At 41.1% G+C, this 24974-nt stretch overlaps 2 protein-coding genes across 6 annotated transcripts in view; both read right to left on the minus strand.

Moving 5' to 3' along the window:
- Positions 1 to 7596, minus strand: part of traf4 (TNF receptor associated factor 4) — a 44124-nt gene extending 36528 nt beyond the window's left edge. Inside the window, exons 1-2 of one of the 3 annotated variants that reach the window (XM_023351411.1) lie at positions 7041 to 7596; positions 6246 to 6874 (exon numbers count right to left, since the gene is read on the minus strand). In XM_023351411.1, coding sequence (XP_023207179.1) covers positions 6246 to 6388 — 143 coding nt within the window. In that variant the 5' untranslated portion in view covers positions 6389 to 6874; positions 7041 to 7596. Of the gene's footprint in view, positions 1 to 6245 lie in introns of all 3 variants that reach the window. The other 2 variants (XM_023351412.1, XM_005810967.3) reach the window with 2 other exon arrangements.
- A 479-nt stretch (positions 7597 to 8075) lies between these two features.
- nek8 (NIMA related kinase 8) lies at positions 8076 to 24720 on the minus strand. Of its 3 annotated transcripts, none has more exons than XM_023350738.1 (15): positions 24637 to 24720; positions 22387 to 22592; positions 20893 to 21125; positions 20168 to 20299; positions 19707 to 19915; positions 19554 to 19627; positions 19290 to 19474; positions 18198 to 18345; positions 17809 to 17885; positions 16083 to 16200; positions 15834 to 15984; positions 14633 to 14796; positions 14255 to 14407; positions 12598 to 12756; positions 8076 to 10836 (listed from the first exon to the last, which is right to left on the minus strand). In XM_023350738.1, the coding sequence occupies exons 1-15, from the start codon at positions 24681 to 24683 to the stop codon at positions 10808 to 10810; spliced, it is 2085 nt and encodes a 694-aa protein (XP_023206506.1). In that variant the 5' UTR covers positions 24684 to 24720; the 3' UTR covers positions 8076 to 10807. The 3 variants fall into 3 exon arrangements, with proteins under 3 accessions (XP_023206506.1, XP_023206505.1, XP_023206507.1); XM_023350737.1 differs by having other exon boundaries at positions 19290 to 19477; XM_023350739.1 differs by lacking the exon at positions 20168 to 20299 and having other exon boundaries at positions 19290 to 19477.
- Between the last annotated feature and the right edge of the window lie 254 nt (positions 24721 to 24974).

Here is a 24974-nt window from a genome sequence, read left to right on the forward strand (position 1 = left end):
TTTACTGGGCCACTTCCAGCTCTGTCGCCCCGATGTGCAGAACGGAGGCCCAAAAAGCCTCTCTGTGACAGAGAAGGACAGAGCTCTCCGGATCTGGACTTTGGACGCCCGAGGACACCTGCGGAGGCTCTGTGCGTCTCTGTGAGGACAGGGAGGGATGAGAAGGCGGCCTTTCATCAGCCCTCCTTGGCGCTGCCGCCATTTAGACACAGATACCCACTGAGATTCAAAGGCCCAGCTGCCTCGAAGTGGCAGACGTCTACACAACACCGGGCGCTGATGAAACACAAACTCCATTCAGGCACTTCGAGAAAACGCCCAAACAACGTTCCCGCACAGCACTTTGGTGTGTGAGGAAGAGGAGCTATCGTCTCCTTATTTGGTTCATTTGAGGTTTCATTCAGCAAATTTGGACTTGTGTTGGATGTTCATGTGGTTAATTTTGATTTAACAGTCATAAACAAATAGTCACACCCCCACCAATAGCTGGCTGAACGCCTTTTAGAAAGTAGCGCCTGAACCGCAAGCGTCTTGGAGCTGCAAACCAGCTTCTGGAGAAGCTGTGACTCGATTTTTGAGGGGGATTTGTAGAAACTGGTTGGTTTCCTTATCCAAGAATGGCTTCCAGGTGCAGTTCATTTGTTCTTAATCTAGTTAAGAACAAATGAACATAGATATGACAGACAGAAAACATAGATATCCAGAAAGATATATAGAGACAGAACAGAAATATTGACATTTAGAAAGACACATAGACAGAGATAAAGACAGCTAGAATGACAGGAAAACAGACAGACAGCCAGAAAGATGGATCGACAAACAGATAAACTGTTATCTGTAATTTTGACACAGTGGGAGGTTACATAAAATCCAAAATTGAAATGAATTAACCTAATTGCTGTTTTCAAGTGGATTATGTCCATCTCTTGTATCATCATTCATTCAACTGAACTCTGTATGCAAACTTCTGATCAGAACTGTTGTAACTCTGGCACTGTCAACCTGGAGCTCATTTTATGCTTTTTAAGAGAGTTTGAACAAATTAAAAGAAAATCTCATCTAAACAAAACCAGTTCATCCAATTTCATTTATTACACAGACACTGAAATATAGAGGCAGAAGAAGGAAAGAACATTTTGAGCAGTTTTTTTTTTTCCATCTGCGTACCTCCAACACCAGAACATGGAAGCAGCATGAGTGATGGATGCAAACGTTGCACCGCATGTAAGACCAGCTGCAAAGTTAAAACATGAAACTGAATCTTCCACTTATTCCAGGTCAGAGGGCGACTGAGGCATAAGAAAAGTTCCTAGTGTCTCAGTGCACAAAAAGTCAGCAGTAGCTGAGCGACCCAATTCCGTCCCCCGTCCAGGCCTTCGCACCCACAACGGGCACCGCTGTCACACCGCGTCTCTGTCGAACCCAGCGTACATGGCCCGGAGCTAAGCCCGGCTATTAAGCATCGATTGTCCTTTATTTAGCAAGGCAGAGGAGCTAAAACAAAGGCCCGCCCCTGACGAACGCTGAAGCATGTGACTCATATTTGAAGCAGGGAGGCAGACCCGCTCTTACCCCACAACTCTCCCTGGGAGCGGGGGCAGCCTGCAGGACTGCTGCTGCTGCACATTCCTCTCCGCTCTGCTTCGGGAGGAAACGCCGTCCATTAGCATCACATGCTAACGGAGGCGCGCGAACACGGAGAAACCACTCACGTGTTGCCTCCCGAGACCCAATCAAGCTAAACATCAGCTAAAAAAAAAAAAAACAAAAGTTATTCTTTAGCATTTTGAAGCTGGAACTAAGTTGAAAAGACATTATTTTTAAGTGATATGAATTTCAGAATATACTCCAAACTACAGGGACTTTGTGTCATGTAATAAACTGAATGAGAGCTAAAGCAAATATAGCACTTTAACCTTTTCACATTCTGGCAAATATAAACCATTAATTTTAGATTGTTGTTTTTTTTTTTACAATTTTCTGAGATAGACCAACATAAAAGTAGTGTATAATTATGAAATGGCAACAAGGATGCAGGCATTTCAACTTTTTTTTTTTTTTACAAGCTCATTGGCCCTGCCGAAGAAAAATGCAAATTCCCAAATGTAAGGTTGTAACATGGAAGAAATGTTAAAAAGGCTTATGAAAACAAGTGCACAATCAGTTGCACGTGTGAAAGTTTCCTGACTGGGTTGGCAGGCCTGGACTGGTTGTGACACAACCTTTAATAGTTAGTGGGAAAGAGGTTCAACTCGTGCTTGCACAATGGGCACGGCATTAGCCAACTACTGTCTGTCAGTCTCAATAAACCTGAGCTCCGCTCACAATGGGCGCTCCCCGGCTCAATGACCTCGACCGGCACACTTCGTTAATTAAAGAGGTGAAAACGAAGGCGGCCGAGTGGATCTGTCAGCGCCCACGAGTTTGCTGCCGTTATTGATGTTTATTTGCTTTTAATACATTGGCAAAGTGAACCAGGAAATACAATGTTAAAGCAACTATCACTGATTTTCTTATTGATGTTTTCAACCTGTTTATTGCTACTAAATGACAGTGGAAGAAAGACTTTCAGCTGTGGTCAGAGACTTTCAAGCCATCTTCCGTTCTGTCACACACCAAGATTTTCTGTTCCTCATAAATTCTCACTCCAGTAGATCCACGTATACAATAGACATCTACATGACGTCTGTCATGGAACATGTTGGAGACCTTTAGGAAGTCTGAGTTCAGGTAAGGATCTATTTTTCTACAATAAACACAAAGAGACTATTGTTTTTTTTGTGATGCTGACTGTCCTAAGCTAGCGCTAAGCTAGCATGACCATTGCCTTTCTACGCAATTCCGCTGGAGTCTCATCTCCCTTTACTGGGATTTCTCCCATTGAGCTTGAGTTCCCTGGTGAACATAAGTCTTCCTGATGACTCAAACTTCACCTCAACTTTTGGTGCTGTCAGCTAGCTAATCATTACACATGTCATGATCAAAACATTAGCAATGAGATAAAATTTAAAACTTCATCAGATTCCATGCCTCTAGGAAACAATCGTTTCTCAATCTGTACGAGGGTCTGGACTTCGTACAGAGGATCCAGACCCTCTGTATGAGCAAAACGTAGGTTTTTACCAGGCTAGTGCTAAGATGCGAAAGACAGTTTAAAATGTCAACTCTGCAATTATACTGTGACTACCTTCTTTAAATGCATCGTGGGAAACTGAACTACACAGACACAATACTTCTTCGCACACTATTGGCTGCCATTTACAAAGCAACCAATGCAGGAGCGTCATTTATTTTCCTTGTCATCAATTGGCTGGAGCGACAAAAGCGAAGATAAGAGAGACTGTAGACGTTAGCTTCTGCAGCAGTGCTAGAATGATTTCCACCTTGTGTATTAATGCATATTAAAACATATTTGGTGTTTGAACTATTAAAATACGCAGTTATTAGTGTCTTTAGACAGGGTCTTATGTATTTGAGGATTTCCAGTTTTTGTGAGTGGTTGTGCTCCCTAACAAGAATACCACAGCTGGTCTGATTAGTGCATCCCTAGGTAGTAGTAGGAGTTTGCCCAATTTTGCTGCTCAAAGACTGTTCTAATCGGTAGTGAGGCCAAGATAGAGTTTTGCATTGTAATCAAAAAGTGTTACACACGTCTCACCAAATCATTGCTTCTTTAGGTCGTGTCATCCTCTGTTGCGACGCCCCACAGCAGCACAACTTCTATATACTAAAACTTTGCAAAGTTATGAAACTGTAACTTGAGTCGGCGCGTGGGAGGAGAAAATGGACCGTAGTCCAGAGGAGGAGGCGCATGGAGGCGAGCAGGATGATGCAGACAAAGAGTCGGGCAAAACTCATTGATCACGGAAAAAAAAGCAAAAGAAAACTCTTCCTCCCTCGCTCTCGCTGGTTCTTTCACTTCTGCTTCACGATGCTGCTGCTTAATAAACAAGAGGAGGCTTCCTGATGACTCAAAAACCACTGCAGACTGGGAACTCACGACCGGATAATGTATTCACAGCATCACTCCACCGGCAGACGCACTTGCTCAGAATAATCACCAAACATGATCTTCCTGTTTTTCTTAAAAGACAGTGGGGAGTTTAAGAAAAGTTTTGTTTGCTGATGAGCTTTTTTTCTTCATGTTGCACCAAGTCAAAACCGAAAACATTACGATATTCAGCTTTAGTGAAGTTGAAATGACAGTACAGATCATTTGCATCAAAATGCTCTCTCAATAATTTTCCAGACTCAAATATTCAGACTTCTCTGCCAAGTATTTAGCCTATTAGTAGATTATAAAGTAAAAAGTATTTAAAAAATAGAAAAAGAAAACAAGAATTACAAATAAAATGTCAAATTTAACATCCATCAGTTCTGTAAACATCCGGTTTATGTTTTCTAGGCTAATCCTTTTAATTGATCACTGGCAGTCAGATATGAGTCAGCACAGGTGAGGTCCATGACTCAGTTGGTGGTATCTCCCTATGTATTATGCAGAACTTATCATTTTGTTTAAAGTGAAAGAGCTTCCTAAAGTGGAATTCAAAGTTAAAGTAATTAACTGAATCAGGAGATAGCGATTTGTTAGAATTTCCTTTCATACGTCGGCACTCATTCAATAAAAACAACTTGTAGACACTTAAAGTACAACTCTACGATCAAGTGTTCTCTTAATAAAGACTTTGTTATCCGAGTGGATGCTAATGACGTTAATAAAGTTGTTCGATGCCCTGTGGTTCGTTCAGGCTGCAAAAGAGCGAGAGAGAGCAAGACTTCATTAGAGTTTTCTATCTGTATTTGTTATGGAGCTTGTTATATTGCGAAGACATTTTCATATGTCAAAGATAAGGTCAGGTTTTCAAAATTATCCAAAGCAGTGACAACTATTTTAGCAATGCTAGCTGAATTAGTCTTGCTATTAAACATAGTGTGTCGTACTCTAGAGCTATCTTAAGACCGCACGTTCAGAGTCTTTGGTTTTGATTCGGATTAAATTAGAGGTTTTGACTTCAACACTACAAAACGCTAAATACCTTAAACTGTCAAACTTTGTAATCATTCTTTGTAATTTTATGAAGAAAATTACAAAGAAAATTTAAGTCAAGTTTTGTTTTAGAGCAGCTGTTCTCTCACAACCGCAAACGTCTGCTTTTCATGAGTAAAAAAAACCCCTAAATGTCCTTGTGTCAGCCAAAATCTGTATCTACAGGTCAGAGCCTGAACCGCAAAACTCAAACTCAAAAATTTGGTTTCTGGGAAAAGAAGATTTGACTCTAACCACAACAAAGTCGTGCTTTTCCAAGAGTTTTTAAAGAGACCGAACCGAGCCTTCATGCAAGGAGAGGGGGGGGGGAAAATAAGCCTTTAAAACCTCCATAAAGACAAACAAGGAGTCACATGTGCTCCATCTATAGCAGAGACGTGCTGATGGACCGATGTAGCGGATTAATGTGAAAAGGGACACGTGAACTATACGGCTCTAGTTCTAGGCGTAATGCGAGTCTCCTTTAAGTGTAGAGAGATAATTGTTGACGGTGCCATCTTAAAACTGTTCAAACAAAGGCTGTCTTTGTAGGAGTCTTAAAACAGACTTCAGTGTGGAGCAGATTAGGAGGGTGAGGAGGTCTCTTGTAGTCATGACCCCAAAGTGAAAGGTCCCCTCAGAGTGGCCCCCGCTGACTCCCCCCTCCTGAAGAGAAAAGATCTTGTCTAATTTCAGACACAGGGACTACTAACTGAGACATCCTTTGCGAGGGATGAGGACACAGGGGCCCTCTGCAGGACACCAGCACCACAACAAGAGAGCTGCAAACTCCAGAATCACCTCAACCTACAGATTATATTGGCAGAAATAAAACCCGGCCTGCAGCAGCGCACAAAACTCAGAAAAATGGCTTATTCCAGCTATTTTGCACATGTGGAAAAACAAAAATCAATCAAAAAAAAATAAATAAAAAAAATAGAGTGAAATTACAGTCGGTTGCTTGCTCACCAGGCCTCGGGTTGTCCAGATGCTTTGTGCAGCAGAAGCACAAAAGACTAACTATAAAAATAGGTGAGCAGGACACACCTTCACGAGCTTTTATTTACCCAGGCTCGCGCCAAACAGAAGCAGGGTACAATATCACCTGCAGATAACTGGAGATATATATATATATATATATACATATATTTCTCCACACACACACACACACAGACACGCACACACACACAGGCTATATACACACACACGGAGACCCTACCTGAGGAATTCTTGCAGACAGGTGTCACAGAACCGGTGTCCACAGGTGGACACTTGGACGGGCTCCCGCATCGCCTTGCTGCAGAGCGGACACTGGAAGCGTCTCTTCGGCTTCTCCAGGAACTTGTAGTCGAAGCCGGGCATGTCTGCGGGGCTCGCGGTCGCTTTTTATCCCTCTCTCGGGGCCTTCGGGTTAAAAAAAAAATGATACAGCTGATGCCCTCTTGTTTTGTTTTTCCCTTCTGGGAGCAGGGAGCTGTTTTGGGGGTGGGGGGCCGTTTAAGGCGAAGAGCAGCTCACGTCAAAGCTACGGAGCACTCGTCCTCCGCCGCCGCTCCTTCCCGATAGAGGACAGCCGCAGCAGCAGGAACGATACCTCCCCTCCGCTGGGTTTGTTTTGACCGGCTGGGCCGCTCTCTTGACTGCGCTGCGTGCAGGACTGACACACTGAACACAATGCATTACCCTCACCGTCTGTTTAGGTGCACACGCAGCTCCTCCTCCGCCTCTTCCTCCTCCTCCAAGCGGGAGGAGTCGCCCTGTACGTCCGCTGCCTCTCCTCTCCAGGATCTTTAATTAGACTTTTTTTTGGTTCACATTCACCCGACGTACAGGGTCATATACGCTCACCTGTGAGAAAACGTAGCAAAAAAAGGTGAGAGATTATAAGTAAAAAGCAAGGTTTTGACTTAAATACATCTGAGCAGACTTTAAAGAGGGACAACTACGCCCTCTGGTGGCGGATAAATGCACAAACTAAATATTAATCTTTGTGATTTCGGTTAAAATCCAGCACCTGTGCGCCTAAAATCCCCTCCAGCTGACATTGCTACAGCTGATTTAAAACACGAACACCGCAGATGTGAGGTGGAGGAACAGAGGCAGACCAGCGCTCAACCCCACACATCTGGATCTTCTTTCACCTGCTGCATTGGCTCCGGATTACATCACCATTACATCACCGGGACAAGGACAACAATGGCAGCGGGGCCGTGTCCCCACAAAAGAAGGTGTCTCCGAGGAGTAACATGAGCCTGATAGCTGGGAGAAAGAATTCATATTGGTCAAAAACACACATTACCACAAATTACCACAAAATAAAAATTTTGTGGTAATTTTCCCGATGCGTTGCTTAAGTGTTCATACGACTTGAACTTTTTCACCTTTGTCGTATTAGGACAGGGCCGTGCAGAGACCTTTGGAGGGGCCGGGGCTCAAAGTTAAAAAAGGGGCACATTGACCAAAAACACCGTACAACAACGTAGCAACAACCATATTGATCAAGAATCTAATTGGATCCTACTATATCATTGCCATCATGTGGGGACAATGCAAAGCAAATCTAGTCTATATTTTCCCCAACAGGTTTAAAGTTTCTGATTCTGCTGCTGACAGTCCTGGAGGTCTGAGCTGATCTGAGACTGTAGCTGTTAAACAGACCAGAGGAGAGAAGGTCAAAGGTTATAAGTTATGAACTAAGCTAATTTGCTGCTATTTTACTAATGAAGCCCTAATAATATCTATTTAACCTCTAGAACAACTTGGCTGCAGACTGATTTATAGATCCAAAAAGCTCAAAGGGGTTAAAACTATATAATAGTTTGATGTTAAACCTCTGAAGACTGAGATATCAAGGCAAAGAAAACTCAGTAGCTGCTAGTAGGGGCCATTCAGGGGCCTCCAGACATCCAGGGGCCCCTTAGAAATGGTTTAATTGTAACACAGACCATAGATCTAAACCTGTAGCATCATTTATAGAGAATGATAATGTTATAAAATTTTATTTAATGCATTCAGCTGAGAAAAAAAGTACATTTAGGATTTAATTAGGAAGTTTACTTCACAAAATAAACATCAGAGAAAATAGTGTAGCAATAATTAGAACCGCAGCATAAAGCCAAGCATGCCACAAGTAAATGAATCAAATTGTCCCCAAAACATCGGAGGACTGACATAGAGACCACCAGGGGATTCCAGGTAGATTCCAGGTGGATTCCAGAGATGAGCATTGCAGCGGCTGTTCATGCAGGGCCGGCCCAAGGTAATATGGGGCCTTAGACAGAACCCCTTTACCCCCCGAAACTCTTCCTACAAAGAACCTGTAATCAACACGAATGGATGAGTTTCTCTAAATCTTGCTGAGACTTTAGTCCTTTAATCCTGGAATCGTTGTTCAGGTGATGGAAGGCCGACTTTGTAACTGTCTTTATGTGACTCTGAAGGTTCAGGTCAGAGTCCATCACTGCACCCAGATTTTGGGTCTGATCGCTAGTTTCTAGTTGCAATAACTGAAGCTGACTAGATTGTTCCTCTTTAGAGAATAACTTTATCTCCATTTCTGTTCAGCTGGAGAACGTTATGGCACATCCACAAATCGATTTGTTCTAAGCATCTTTAACTACATCTCGTTGCTTGTACTTGTGACAGTGCAATGACAATAAAGTTGAATTCTATTCTATTCTATTTATTCTTTATAGCCGCCAAAATACAGACAGGAGATTCTTCTTCCCATCAGCCAACAACGTTGGGCAATATGAGTTGCAGTTTTGCACTGCTTTCGTTGTTAAAATTACAATTTGTGATTTTAAAGTGACCAAATACATACATAAACACTTTGCAATGCAATGTGTTTGAACAAAGCAAATTTTATTAACAAATTCTCTCGTGGTGTTTTTTTATTTATTTTTTTATTAAACCACTAAACCTGACGTTTCACATCCTTCTTCTCTTTTCTCTACTCTCAAGTTTTTATTAAAAAAAAAAGTCAAAAATGCCTCATTTGCACCAATGTTCAAAGTCACTTTTAATAGTGCAGTTCAAAAAACAGGCTGTTTTCTACTTTTTGCTCATGCTCTACTTCACATGAAAAAAAGATTTTCTTCACTTTGCTTAACTCACTAATCAGCATTCGAGTGAATATATGATGACATAATTAACTAGGAATCAATAATTCACCTTTAAAGATTGAAGTATGAAACTTTAATCTACTCACTGTTACCAGCTGCAGCGGTATTAAACATTAATCACCAGCATAATAAATATGACTCTGTGGTAATCTAATGTATTATAGATAGTTTCCACACTGTTCTATTGCTGTTTTTTTGTCAAATTAATCAGGTCGTGAGTTTTATTTAACTAATTTGAAGCCTCATTAAATAACAAGGCACCCTATTCTTTCACAATGTTTTACGTCTTTTCCGTTTGTCTCTAATCAGATCTTATCAGATGAAGACGGGACGTTTTCGACGCTCGTTCTGCCCCGGGGGGGAATTGTCTTTATAAATTCTGATGTTTTTGATCTACAGAAACCAAAGTTGTTTATTCTGTTTAATCTATTAGTTTTTTACCACAAATCCACTTGAAGCCAGTTATTTACATACACTGAATAAAAAGACACAAACACATTGTTTTTCCCCCCTCATCACTGTCTGAAGTTAAATCAGACCAAACTTTTCTTGATTCAGGCTAGTTAGAATGACCAAAATAATTTGTGTCTGCTAAATGCCGGAAAACGTTTTAGATTTTTTTTCTTTCTTCAAATTTAAGTTGTACAGTTTTAAAAAGGACAGTTGTCTGCGACCAAATGTACGCACATTTTTGAATTTGAAGAAAGTAAAAACAAACAAACAAAAACTGTCTAAAAAATGTTCTCGCCAAGCTTTCTGGCATTGAGCAAATATAAATAATTTCGGTAATTCTAAGTAACCTAGAACAAGAACAGTTTGGTCTGATTTAACTTTAGACACTGAGAAAAAAAACACACAAAAAAGTGCTTGTGCCTATTTATTCAGTACACGCAAATATCTTGTTTCAACTCAATGGGAGGTACAGTATGTACTTGAAGCCGGAAAGATGTCGTTATATGCCTCTCGCTATTTTCGGTTTCTATGGCGTGAAAACCGTCTCAGCTGTTCAGCCAGTAAAAATTCCTGCGGTGGAACAAAAACAACGGCGTTAATAGTACGTTGTTTACCGCTGGCGGTGGCATGAATAGCTGCCTGTTTACTCTACAGGCTGCTATTCTCCGCTCTGAAGAAGCTGTGAATGTGTCTGAACAAGCGGGGTAACATGTCCCCTTACGTTCTCCCCCCCACCTGCCCCACTCCCTCCTCATTATCTAGTTTGAACGCTGCTTGTTTGGGTTTGCAGCACTAATCCAATAAAGAGCCCCAAAACCCGACTCCCCTCCTCGCGCTCTCGTCTCCTGACTTCATCCTTCATTCTTGTCGTCTCATTCACCCGGCCGTCTTAAGAGGGAACAAAACCTGTTTGACTTTCGCTGGCTTTTGACGGCAGAAAAGACGCGCGCGAGGGAAGACAATCGCTCACCACATGAGAAGCGGCCTAATGAGCTGCAGTAATCCAGCTTCGGTATCAGTGTTGCGACATTCCTTTGGCGTGTCTGGAGTGCGATGCACCTGTTTCCTCCGACTGACCTTTCTGTGTGTGTTCGCCAACCAAAACGAATATTTGTTCATTAGCAAAAAAAAAAAAAAGACTGGATGCAGAGGAGGATTGAGGAGGGAGTAGGGAAGGTCTCCATCGAAAGCGTTCAGCTCAAAGTCATCTGGAACCAGGATCCTCGAACAAAGCTGAAACACAAAAGAGGTAAAGTTAGTACATCTGAAAGAAGCCAAGTGATGAAGATATGAGCATCAAGTTTTTTACATTTTCTTTCTAATATACGAGTTTGAAAACCAGAGGGTGCTTTAACATCTTAAAACACTAAGTTCAAAAGGACTAAAATGTCAAAACTACGTTGTCAAAGTATTCACACACCTTAATTGCGTTCAATCTCCGTCACATTCGAACCAAAAACTTGAGTGTATTTTATTCAGGGTTTCTGCAGGTTTCCACAACTCTAATTTTAGACTTTTTAACACCACTTGAAATGAAATTTAAGACGTGTATCATGACAAGAAAATGGCATATCTTATATCGTAGTGCCGATTTGTAATTTTATTTTTTTTTACCATTATGTACATAGCACCGTACGGATTGTCAACAGAAGTGAGCCAGTGGCGAAGACAAACATCGCCCAGCCAACTGATAACAACGTACACTTACCATTTATAGACGCAAAAAAGCTAGTTAGCAAGCGTTTATTAGCAGCTATTTAGCGGTAGTTCCAACCACCTCGAGTCACAAAATGTCTGTGTCCAACTCAAACTTCTACCTGACAGGAAAGTCTCACAAGAAAAATAGTCTACACAGAATATATGAGTAAGTAGTCCTGTCACAACCAAATTTAAGACCTGTGAACAACCTAGTTAAGGCTAACATACATTTTTTAAATGAATTCAAGACATCTCAAGACCTTCATTTTAGATGCATGTATTTACAAGGTTTTAGACAACCTGTTATTAGGGTTTTATGAGACAGACCAAAACAATACAGTGAATCATTTTGAAGTGGAAGGAAGAGGAATCATATTTTTAACAGACTATTCAAAAAAGCACAACTGGCAAGTCTCTGCACAAGACCTAAAAAACATTTCCCAGAAAACCTTTATGTGTGTCTAGAAACCACTGATTAAAGAACAAAGACATATAATTACTAAAAATATATTATGTATAGTTATATTTAGATGACAAATGAGATTTGTGTGGATGCAGTGTGTTGTTGAATACTTTTATACCCACACCCAGAGAGTTTTTCACTTGTTTTTCACAGTTGTAAAGTTGAAATCAGAGACACAAACACAGAAATCACTTAGCTGTAAAATGGAAGAACATGATTAGATGTATATTTAATTTCTTTTAACCAATAAATGTCTTAAAGCGTGGTGTTCATTTGGATCCAATCCCTCTTACTGACATCATGTGGTGGGGTTGAGGAAAGCTGGCGAACGATGTAGTGATGGACGATACGGACCCAAAGTTTTTTTGGTACAAAATATGCTAAAGGACTGGTACGGTATTCAGAATTTTCCATATGTTACTTTTGGTTGTTGTAAAAATGCTCTATACATTAAACCCTGTTACTTATTTTCCCCTTTTACACTAATTGCTGCTTTGTTCTCTTTCACGTGTCACACAAAACCAGGCTGGTCAAGGATCGACTCTTTGTCGGAGTCTTTTCCAGAGGTCACTGTGTTTGTGTCTCAGAGTTCAGAGTTTCAAACAAAGCTGCTCGGTCTGGAGGCGAGTTGGCCGCTGTAACTCTAATCTCCCGTAACGCTGCAGATACTTTCAGTGCAAAATGAACTCCAGGAGCAGCAGATGCGGCAGAAGTATTCACGCGCTTGGCTCCGTCCGAAGATGCTTGTCTGCAGTTCAGACGACCTTTCATCGGATTAGTCACATTTCGCCACGGCGTTTCTTAAGTTGGGGCAATAAGCAAAAAAATATTACGTTTGACTGCCAGCAGGGTGTTGCCATGACAACAGGCCACCGATGTCACTGCGAACGGGTGGCTCTCATCGAGCTGCACCGGCTTCGGTATCCCACAATCCTCTTCTTTTCTTCCGAGGCGACCGCGGGCCCCCTTCCCCCACGTGTACACCTCACCTTCTGCCGGAAAAAAAACAAAACACCAAAAAAAACGAGTTAATCACCAAATTTGTAGGAAAACCTCCTCTTGAGGGGCTAATCCACTCAAATCTTTAACTGACAGCTCTGTCTTGGATTCATAATGGTTATATCTATAGGAGGTCTGAGCTGAACAAAGCACTTCTTCGACAAAGAGAGACCTACAGGCACTGCTGGCCTCTCCACAGGGAGCCACTCACTTTCACCATACAGCTTTTTACTGTTTTACACCCAACTGCAACAACAAAATTTACAGACAAACAATAGACATCTGTTACCCATCTAAGGGCCAACAAGGTAAAAGGGCAGTTTCAGTGTATAAATGGATTTATCTAATTAGGTTTAACAAGCCCTGTGCGCCACATAGAGACCAGTAACAACAGAAGAGGGAGAAAAAGAAAGTGGTTATTTTGTCCATTTCAGCAAATCGCCTTTGTTTTGGAGGTGTTGTTAGTTTGCCGGTGAATGACTAAATATCTGCACGCAGGGACAGTTTTAATCTTAGAATATACTGAAATGTTTCATATCAAACAGATTTTTTATATCATTATAATGAGTGAAGCCCCCATTTTTCATTTAGGGGGCTTCACTCAATGCCAGACTACAGGATGTTACGGTTTACAGATTGTGTGTGTTTTGGGCGCTTTCCGTTACTCTGTTGTTCTGAGTTGGAGTTGAGTTAAGACAAGATGCAAGAAAATGTTCAAACCTTTGCCTCTGTGTTGGGTTTCACACCATGTGGCTTTTGCCTGCCACTGTCTTCCATCCAGCCCATCACCCATGACAGACACAAACTGCTAGTTAGCTAGCTAACAGACACAAATTGGCTAATTGGGAGGTTCTGGGCAAATCCCAGTATGTCAATATGACATTTTGGCCACGATTTTTTAAAAATCGGCCTGCTGTGCACTCATGGGTTGATCATGTACACTGCAACTTTTTCACAAAAATGAGGACGTCAAATAAGGACGATGAAATGTTCAATCAAGTCAATGAAGTATCTGCACTGAATTAGAAATGCTATAGAAAAATATACTGAATTTCAAGACCTTACTGTGGAGTTAACATGTAAAATTATGATTACATGATTTTAATGATGATAGGTTGCTCTCCAAAGTGGGCCGGTCTGAGGCTTGAAACTACAGGGCTGAAAGTGAGTCCCGCTGCAGCCCAGTTAGATGGCACAGTATATTAGCCACTAGTTACAGGTAGCTTCAACCGCTTCTAGCCATAGAACCTAAAGAAGATGTTCGAGCACGACTCAGACTTTCGCCTGACAGAAAAGTCTCACAAGGAAAAAGAAAAGTTGGAGAATATACAAGATGAAATATGAGTCTTCCTTACAGTATGACTAAACCCTAAACACTATAAAGAGTAACTCTTAATCCTGGGAGTGAACAAATGTTTAAATCTTGCTGTTAAATTTGCTCGTAGTTTATGATTTTTGTCACGCTAAAGATGCTACACATCATCCACTCACCAGCTCCAATGGCCAGGGTGAAGGCGTCACCACATGCGGCCAAGGTGATGTCCTTCAGGCCGAGCACCTGGTAGGGCACCCGGCTGCTGCGCCGGGAGCTGCAGCCCGTCTGACCATGCTGGTTGCTGCCAAACGTGTAACACCGGCCCTCTTCTGCATATTGAGAGCAAAACGGACAAAACGCAGAAATGATTTCTAACAAAGTGGACAGCTGAAAAGGCAGGAGTTTAAATAAACAGATGAGATCAAAACTTCTTCATACTCAATAAACAGTGATCGGGTTTCGTTTTTGTGGGGAATACATAAACCTAACAAGGTCAGACGCTTGCAGGAACAAATCTGTTTCAGGCATGTGATCATTATAGTAGAGTTTTCAACCTGTGACAGCAACAGAATGGGCCGTTCCAATGTCGACGTAAGCGATCCTCTCAGAGTTGAGTGGGGCTGATTGAACTGGAGCGTAAGAATGGACTTCTTCAACCTGATTCACAGGATTTGGTTCCTCCCCAGCTGTAATCGTGTCCAGACCAAGCTTGTTGAACCTGAAACGAAAACAGTTTACAACAAAAGTTACTTATATAGAGTCTCATGTAAGTAACATGCACCACAGGCATGAATTTTGTAATAATTTGATCTGTTTTTTTATTTTCTTTTTTTTGAGTAGAATGATTATTTATGAAAAATATTTAAATAGTTTTAAAAACAACAACTAGATGCAAATGCATTAAATAATGTATTTTTTTATAATCCACTAGTGCATCATGAAATACACTGTCAGCTACTGTCCATCCACTGCAAGTGCAAGAATATTTTTGTTAAATCCAATATGGCAGACAGACGAAAAAGCAACTCAGGAATGAACATTTCCTCCTTCCACTGTAGAAGACTCTTACAGGTGAAAAACTATTGCGACATCAAGTGACCCCTAAAAACTAATACTACTTATGTATTTTCCAAATAGCAACTTTGTATTTGGAGACAATTACAACTCATCACCAAAAAATCCTAAAACAAACTATATAAATATATTTTTTTTAAATTCCCACCTTTTATTTTCTTTTTTTTATGCTTTAAAGAAAATCTAAAACAGTTTGAAAAAAAATCCTGACATAAAAGATCATAATTGATGCATAAATGGATAAACAACCATGCAAAAATAAATAAAATAAAACATATTGGATTTGAGCAAAAAAAAAAAAAAAAAATTCAGAATTGAGCATTTTCATTGTCTATTTCTGATCCTTGGTTAAATCAGCATTTAAACACACATTAAATGTCCAAAAATCATTTAACACTCACAGTGATTATTAAACATAGACATTAAACACAGACTTAAGATGTAACAGAAGTTAAGCGTTACACCAGACCTCGCTCTCACTCCCCATTACTAACACACTTATCTACATCCTGTCAGCAGAAAAAGTTTTGGAGAATGCCGTCTCACAGGTTATACACAGATGAACTATTTCTTTAAACCTTTAATCCGTCGCCATCCCACACACCCTCATAACATAAACACAAGTCTGCAGGGTGTAAAACTAGCAAGTCATTGTTCGTGTCAGGGAGGCAGAGCACCAACCTGTTGCTTCCACATGCCAGAATGCTGCACCGCGTGCTGATAACCATGGAGCAATCCACGCCACACACCACCTTCTGAGCCTCGAACTCTGCAGGCAGACACACCTGCTGGGGACAGTTGTGTGTGTCCTGGGTGCCCAGGCCGAGGCGACCTTCAGGACAGAGAGCCAACAATCAGTCGTCGTAAATCGCTGGTGTTCAAACAACCTTAAAAAAAACAAAAAAACCACAAGTGGTTCGTTTGTTGTACCGTTGTCTCCTCTCCCCCAAGCAAACACCTCCCTTTCATTGGTCACAGCGACGACATGAGAAGCTCCGCAGGACACCTGGACCAACTCGTAGCCCAGGAGAGCCTCCACAATCTTAGGCTGCGCACACAAACACAAAAAGAGATGATGCAGGTATCACATGCTGCATGCTGAATGACTGAGTTGATGTGCAGAAGAAGCTCAAGCAAAGCGGGTAAACTGAAGCAAACGGAACGTATTGAGTGTGGATGTAGAGTAACGAAGAGAAATCGAGTGTGAACAGGGGAGCTTGAGGTGACACTTGTCGGTAAAATGGGCTTGAAATGTTACAATCTCAGTTGAAAGGACTTTTACTTTTCTAATACTCTATATGTGTATATATGTCTGACTCCCCAGTGGAGTGTTTAAAGTTTCACTGTCATAAGAAGAAAAAAGCAGCTGAAATCAGGGAACAATTAATAATTTACAGTCATATTCAATAAATTAGAATACACGTTCAGAGCAAGCTTGTTAGATTAAAAGCACCGTCTGAAAACGACCGTTGCCCAGGAACTAAACATATTTCTGTATTACAAATGTCTTTTTTAATGGTGTGATGTGATATTCCAATATTAAATGTTATATTTTCATTAGCTATAAGTGGAAAATCATCAGAATTATAATTAACAGGAATAAAGGCTTTCAAACATCCATCTGTGTGTAACCCTCATATTAATCTATATGAGGGTGTCCAAACTGCAGCCTGGGGGTCATTTCCAGCCCCTAAACTGATTTTTTATCAACCCTGACTGAATTTCAGAATCTGACAAATCTGGACTCCCAGCAAAGGTGAGTGGTTGACAGAAATAGTAGTTATTTTATTAACACTAGACAAAAAAAGTTATGCACAACAAAAATGTTCATCGTTTTATACCTAGCCTTTAAATTTTTTTTAAATTGTATAGTAAATTTAACCACATTCAACCAGTGACTTCTAATCTAAGGCAAACTTTAACGCACCCAAATCTGCATTTCGTAAATGTTCTCCCTGTGCATGTGTGGGTTCTCTTCAGGTACTTCCTGGCTTCCTCCCACAGTCCAAAAACATGACTGTCAGGTTAATAGGTCTCTCTAAATTCTCCCTAAGTGTGAGTGTGTGTGTGCATGGTTGTTTGTCCTGTCTGTCTCTGTGTTGCCCTGCGACAGACTGGTGACCTGTCCAGGGTGACCCCGCCTCTCGCCTGGAACGTTAGCTGGAGATAGACACCAGCACCTCCTGACCCCACTAGGGACAAGGGTGTTAGAAAATGGATGGATGGATGGATGGATGGATGGATGGATGGATGGATGGATGGATGGATGGATGGATGGATGGATGGATGGATGGATGGATGGATGGATGGATGGATGGATAGATGGATGGATGCCTTTTTTTTAATGAGGAAAAAATGCAAAACTTCTTTCTTAGGTTTTGGTTCAAGATTTAGCTAAACATCAAATTTACAAAAAAATGGACGACTTTGTTTTATTAAAATGTTACATGCTTAGTTTGTTGTTGAAGAGGTAAAAGAAAACTGACAATTTTTTTTGCAGCGTTTGCTCTTAAAAAAGTTACAGTTTTTGGCAAGTTAGTACTTTTGATTTGATTGCCTTTGACACCCAGGATCAAAAAAAGAGTGTTTCACTTAGTGGTAAATGATTTTTCTAATGTATCTGAACAACTATGTGGGCAGAAATGTGAAGGCGTACCTGTGTTACATCAATAAAGTTGCCATGTCCCAGACAACCATTGCTTCCGCTTCCAAATGTCATGATAATACCCCTGTCTGCAAAGGGAAAATAAAAACCGGAGATTAACGGCACTTTTAGTTGATGAGCTGGCACGAACTATTGCACAGACCAACAGAATTCTCATAATCCCTTTTTAGGAAATGTTTATCTGTGTCACTCTAATAAACTATAATGAAAAAAGGGGGTAAAAAAAAACAACTAAGAAAACAATTTTTAATCCCCTCCAGTTTGTGCCTCAGTTTTAATGGAGTACTTCCTGCAGCCTGAGAGGTTAAGAGACCACAACCCAATCACCAGTTTCCTTTAGTTTTTCTCTGTTGGGTTCAAAGCATAAAGAGCTGACCCACCTGTCATGCAGGTGGTGAACAGATCACCACAGGACACGGACTTGATGGTGACCCCTGACTGACCCTCAAGGAAACGGGAAATGAACAGCGGCTGCATCTGATCCACCAGGCCTGGAAGGCTGGCCTCTCCAGACACAACGGAGGGAGCCTGGAACCAGGTCACACACAGAGCCACGCACGCCATCACGCATTGTCTGGAATATTTTGGTCCTACTTAGGTGTTGCTTCATTGCTGCAATAGGTAACTTATATAAAAAATAAAAAAAAACATGTTTTTTTTTAAACATTTTTAAAACCGTTGCTCCTCTGGCTCCTCCCTGTGCTCCTATTCCATTTGCAGAAATATACCGCTCTGTCAGAAACAACTAATCAGAGCCATGGGGAGAATCTTAGCACTGTCAATCTTGCTGCTGTAATGTGCTGCTCACAGCCTCCCTTTCGCTCTCTGCTAAAGCTACTGTACGTCTCGTTAGCATGGCCACTGCTGATGGCAGACAAACGATTTTCCTGGAACTGTACATTTTTTTTACGCCACACTGAGTAGCTAACTGGCAATCTTGAGCAGCGTACACAAACATGATTGACAGAGCTAAGAACCTCCTCCTGCCCCTGATTGGTCGCTTCAAATTGGAGTATTCCTGCAGATGGCAGTCGGATCACTGAGAGGAGGCAGAGGAGCTTGAGACTGAAGCGAAGGGTTCACCGTCCAGCAGGACAACCACCCTAAAGGTACCGCCAGAGGAAAAACAGAAGGGTTTAAATGAAAGAGTTTCCCTGTGTGAGAGGTCCAAATCTGGATCAAATTGAGAATCTAACAGAACATGAACTCTTTTGCAAAGAAGCAAGGGAAACAACTTTGGTTTGTAGTTGTGCCCTTGCAGTGAAAAGTATTGATTTAACAGAGCTGAACATAAATCAACAGATTTTTTATTATTTTTGCAATGGCCTACCACAGATGATTCCATTAAAACACATCGGAGTTTCCGGTTGTAAGGAGAAAAATGAAGGGGGGAAAAAAATCTGACCAGAGGACTTTCTGTGAAGCATTTTGTCCCTTTAGGATGTGAGGGAAGTGTGAAAATGCTGTTTTACCTCCCAGGTAATCAGGCGGCCGGACTTGGTGACTCCCATCTTCTGAGTCCTGCCCAGTGAGACCTGAAGCACTTCGGTGTTCAGCATCGGCAGCCGGAGAGGCGCCGTTATCCCACTTCCCCAGGTATACACGGAGGACAGCGGGAGAGAATGCACCTTACCTGATCCCAAACCCGCAGATGCGTCTGCTTAACGGCAAGAACAAAAAACAGGAATGATAAGAATCACAGAGTGAAAGCCGGCCTACGCAAAGTCTAATATAACCTCTTGTCCGGTTAGCAGGAACTCTCCCTCCTGGTCTGCCTCGCAGCTGAACGTTCGACAGCGGTTTCTCAATCCTGGAAGAAAAAAAAAAAAATCTCATGAGTCTTTGTCACAAATGAGTACAATTACTTTAATCATTTGTCCGTTGCGTACCGGCGCATTTTCACATTGCCTATGTCTGTGTAGAGATTAAGCAGCGGCCGGATGCAGATGGGCAAAGCCATGATTTCATTGAGCTGGGGCCGTTTGGATGGGTCCAGGTTGAGCATGTTGAGGATGAGCTGCCGGAGTTCTGGGCTGTAGCGGTCCGATATTGGAGCGAAGGTTCCGCTCATGATCTTCAGGACGAGGGCAGGAAGATTCTGGAAGGGGAAAAGAAAAAAAGAAAACAGGTTTTAGATGAAGACAGACCTGAGCTTTAACGAAACATTTCAATAATGAAAGCAAGACCAACTGCAGTGTACAGTTGGAAAAGCGTAGCAGTCATGTTGGTTAGGAGCGATTCCTGTCCTGTCCGAACACTAGGAGTTTCTGTATTACAGTGTTATAAAGCAGTAGGATTGTTGTGACTGCATAAGCCAGAAGTAAAGCAGAATGAAGGATTGTTTTCCTACAGCCGCCTCAAAAGCTCTCTTTAGGCTGGCCAGCTCGTACAGGACGCAGCCCAGAGCCCAGATGTCGCTCTTCTGGTTGTACGGCTTTCCCTCACAGAGCTCTGGGGAGATGTAGCAGGGAGTCCCCACCACCTGCACACACACACACACACACACACACACACACACACACACCCACACCCACACACAGAGCAGCCACTGTTAGCGGCGGTAGGATCAACTGACACCTTCAACCAGTCTTCATACATATTGCTTATATCAAAGTTTCCCAAAGTCAGATAGCATTCAGTCAACTTTCATAAAACACAAGGTTACAGCAAATTTTCCCAAGATGGATGGATGGATGGATGGATGGACGGACGGACGGACGGACAGGCAGACAAACAGGAAATGCCTAAAACAAATTCCAGACTTTTCCGGACTATTTGGGAACAACGTTTGATGATTAAATTAGATTAAATTAAATGATCAGAGTTGCTTTTGAACCATAATAACTGGAACACTGACCAACATATTTGATGTATATTGATGATTTCAATGACAGCAATTGACAAAATGTAAAGTCTGTTACTGGTTTCACAATTGGTGACTGCATGATGTTTTTATGAAATTGATGTGAAGCAAATTGAACTGCCTTGTTACTGAAATATGGTAGACAAATACAGTTGATCGATCGATTCATTCATTCATTTACGTTCTTAAACCAGGAGGAAAGATCCGATCACCGTGTACGCCTTGCTCTTGCTGACGAGGATCTTCGAGATGCCGAAGTCTCCGATTTTGACGATCATCTGGTGCTTGTCCAGCAGAATGTTCTGAGTCTTGAGGTCGCGGTGCAGAATCAGTTTGTTGTGAACGTGGTAGAGAGCGAGTAGGATCTGCACAAAGAAGTGGAGGATGGTGTCCTCGTCCAGGAGGGAGTTACAGCGCTTCTGGATGTATTCAGCCAGCGTCCCACCTGCAGGGGAACGAATGAAACGCATCATTCACACTGTAGAGGTGAAATGTTGTTGGCGTATGACAGATAGGGATATCAAATCAAATCAGACAATAAGAACAGAACAGGGTTCTTCTTCATAATGTGAGGGAAGCCTTAATGTCAGCTTAAGAGGAAATAGAATCTAGAACATGAATATCTGGCACTTTAACTGAGGTCGGTCACGTGGTGTTTTGTAGCCATCAGTAGCTCTGATTCTATTACGAGTGTGTGCGCATCTTTGTTGATATTCCTCTAATGTCGAAAAAACACAAATTTCTCAATCGTGGTGTTTCCATTGATTGAGAAACAAACCCTCGTCCTCCTACTACTTCCTGTCTTTGTCTTCGGCATTTTCACTACCACTTCACTGTTGACTGTTGATCACATAACTCGTGGGGTGTGAAAAAAGTGTTTCGGTCACAGTTTTGAGAAATGTGTCCATCTAGACACGGCCGAAAAACCACCATTTTATCAAAAAACGTGAGTGTTGTTTTTTAATTGGCAAGTTATCGGGCATAACAAGAATATTAATGTCTGATATCCAAATTGGCCTAAATTTTCACAAGGGTTTGGGGCTTAAAACAGGCCAAAGTGTTGAACAAACCACAACTTAGACAATAAACTACTCAGGATCTGAGCAAAGAATCAAGTCCGCAGCATCAGATGATCCTCCACCATATCTTACAGTGGATATAAAATACTTTTTTTCCACATATTTATCCTTTGTAATGATGTATAATCTGCTTATTTACTTTATTTAAAAGAATTAAAAGAAACACACAACGACAAGCTAATATTAAAGACAATTGACGAGAAGCTAAATCAGGAAATGATCCGCACATGGGGACATAATATTTAAAATTATTTTGGTATCATTAAGAGACCAACATTAAAAATCCCAATTAAGTGATTTAAGTGCTCAGAAAGATAATAAAACATTTTTTAAAGCTTATTCAAAGCTTTTTTTTTCTCTTAGTCTGAAAATGAAGACAGTTTAAGCTTTTAATCTGATGATTTCAGGGGGTAAAGAAGTTAGTTACGGCAAAGAACTGTGGAATCACCGGTGCAAAGCTATGTAATTTCCCTTATTACACAGTCCTGAAAAACACCTACTTCACACAGACTTAGATGTTAAGATGCACTCAAGTGGTCTGTGTGTGGAACCCTAAGGCATGGGAAAAGTAAACTGGTTTGCCCAGACAAAAGAGCACGGTGTAACCGTCTCCGGCAGCGAGCTAACCTGGTGCGTACTCCATGGCTATCATCAGGGCCTTGTCCTCCAGGAAGTTCTCGTAGTACTCGATAATGTTTGGGTGGTTGAGCAGCTTGAGCACCTGACACTCGTTCTGTGCCGCCAAGCGTTCGTCCCGTGACATCTGCTCAACCGGGATCTCCTTCAGGATGACAAAGGCCCCGTCGCTGCGCCTGCGGCACAGGTGGACGATCCTGACCGACCAGAAGACACGAGAAAAATGTCCTCAAAAACAAAAACCCAAAAAAAAAAAAAAAAAAAAAAAAAGAAATAACAAGAGAGATGATCATTTATGGCAGCTTAGTTTTGATAAAGTCATCGGGACTTAATGTAGCTGAAGTAGATGCATCTCACTTAGAAAAAAAAATGGGTTGAGTTTCTCTTTGTTATCATAGAGTCAATAGTTCCTCAATTGTTTTTTTTTATGAACTAAGATTTCCAATGTAGATTCACAATCTTTAACTGGGTTAATAAAAAGTTTTGCACACATCTGTTACAAGATTAAATATTTGAAATTTGACTTAACTTTAAGTATTTCAAATCCATCTTTGGACAAATTTACATTGCAAATATCATTCCAATGCATTGCGAAAGTGTAGCAAAAAATATTAAGTGAAAGGGAAATATAATTTTTAAAGTATTTTATCAAACGACCGAGAAAAGTATAAAGTTTTGTAAAGTGTATGTCGACCTCGCCTGAGTGAGTTTGTAGAACCGGAGTTTTAGGCTGAAACAATGAATTGTATTAATCATGATTAATCAATTATTGAAATGACTTTCTACTAATTTTGTAACCGATTAATTGTTAAATGGAGAATACTGACCCAAAAAAAGAAGCCCATTTGCTGAAAAAACATCACACTCAGAGCAGAAACTAAGCCAAAACCGTACAAAAAAAAATATACATTTTGCATTTAAGATTTTTAAAAATGTAAATATGCAAACATATTCTATCCAGAACTCCTAGTTTTAACTTCACCTGCTTCAAATTCTGTGAAAACCAAAGTCCCTTTATCAAGCACCTTTGCTGTCCAATTATTAATTGGTTAATGCTAAAATTAGCCAACTAATCTACAAATGATTATTCATACACTAAAGGAATGCTCTGTTATTTTACTTTAGGCAATAAAATTGTTCTTTTATTATTTAAAAACAGAATTGGATCATTTGTTTATTTGCACCTTCGTATTGCTAATATTGTACGAAATAAGGCTCAGTGGTTAATTGAAAAATCTGCAGAATGTGCCAATTTTGTTTTATCCGATTAATCGTCCAAATAATCTCCTAATCGAATACTAAAATATTAGTTAGTCGCAGCTCTCCGTTTGGGGGTGTGTCTCTTCCAACTTTACACACAAAGGGGCCATTTTTGCCCGTTCACTAACTCAAGTTCAGCTCAGTTGGATGGAGAGCAAATATTTACCTACATTTACTTTGACTGGGCAGTTCTCTGAACGAAACCATTCAAGTTTGTCCAGGTTTGCTCTGTATTTAACTCAGTCTATAAACTCTGACCAATATCTGTTACTACTGATAAAAGGCTTCGCTATATGAAGCTACCGCCACCAAGCTTGTGTGGAGAGTTAGTTCTAAGCGTTTTGCATCTCTTCCGCCACGCCTGCTGTTCTCTACATGACAACCAAACTCCTTCTTGTATTGGTCCTTCCCCTGGCCCATAAATAGGTCTGTTTTATGCCGCAATCTCCATTTTTAACCCACTAAACAGTTTTGGATGAACTTTTGACAGCTTAAGATGTTGCTGTTGTTGTGTCCCTTTCTGGTTGTTCTGGGACTCCATTTGTGAGTAAATGGGGCAATTCTGAATTTATTCTGTGGAAAATAATAATAAAACAAACATGCCATTTCACTTTTAACGCCTTATTATGTTGTACTTTGTGTTGTGCCGTCAAAGAGTGGGGTGTGAATACTTTTCCACATACATAACGGCAGTTTTAAATCCCTATATAATTATGGCTGTCTTTATAGCTAAAGACAGCCATGTTTTATCACGGCTGCTTACTATAATTCACTTTTTTCTTAGTGTCCGGACGCTCCGTTATCTCCTCCCTCTTTTTCCTCTCAGCAGAAGACAGACATTCCGTTGGATTTGAAGAAAAAAAAGTGGACCTTTACCGACTTCTGGCTCTCTTAATAAACTCCAGACAGCCGCGTTGTTTCAAGCAGACAAAAGTTTATAACACGAAGCAATGTTAATGTGTGTGAAAGAGCAGAGTTTACCCGAAAGCTCCTCTCCCAACAACTTTGATTTTCTCATACTTCTCCATCGTCGCTGCGCCTCAAACGTCTCCAGTCCCGTCTCCTGGCAACCGAGCCACGGCACTACGGCAACCAGCGAGGGACTAAAAATAAAAAAGATATACTTTTCCCCTCCTTTTTAGGTAACTAAACTGGCAACAACAGAGGCTCGTTTTTTGCTTCATTTTCTCTTTATGGTTTGGCAGTTAACAAGTTGCAAGTACAGCAATTTATAAATAATTCATTATTCTACTGCCTTTCATTATTCCAGAGGCGGGTATAGAGTAACCAAAGATTGTACTCAAATAAGAGAAGCATTA

Source organism: Xiphophorus maculatus, chromosome 18 (assembly GCF_002775205.1).
Source record: "Xiphophorus maculatus strain JP 163 A chromosome 18, X_maculatus-5.0-male, whole genome shotgun sequence".
NCBI lineage: Eukaryota > Metazoa > Chordata > Actinopteri > Cyprinodontiformes > Poeciliidae > Xiphophorus > Xiphophorus maculatus.

What these genes read in the sequence shown, in the direction of transcription:
- nek8 (XM_023350737.1), bottom strand. Translation starts at nt 24,683, where the DNA reads ATGGAGAAGTATGAGAAAATCAAAGTTGTTGGGAGAGGAGCTTTCGG. An exon ending in AGCCATGGAGTACGCACCAG is followed by an intron (nt 21,126 to 22,386) that starts GTTAGCTCGCTG and finishes GTTCCCCTGCAG; the next exon opens with GTGGGACGCTGGCTGAATAC. An exon ending in TTGGGGGAGAGGAGACAACG is followed by an intron (nt 15,985 to 16,082) that starts GTACAACAAACG and finishes TCTGTCCTGAAG; the next exon opens with GTCGCCTCGGCCTGGGCACC.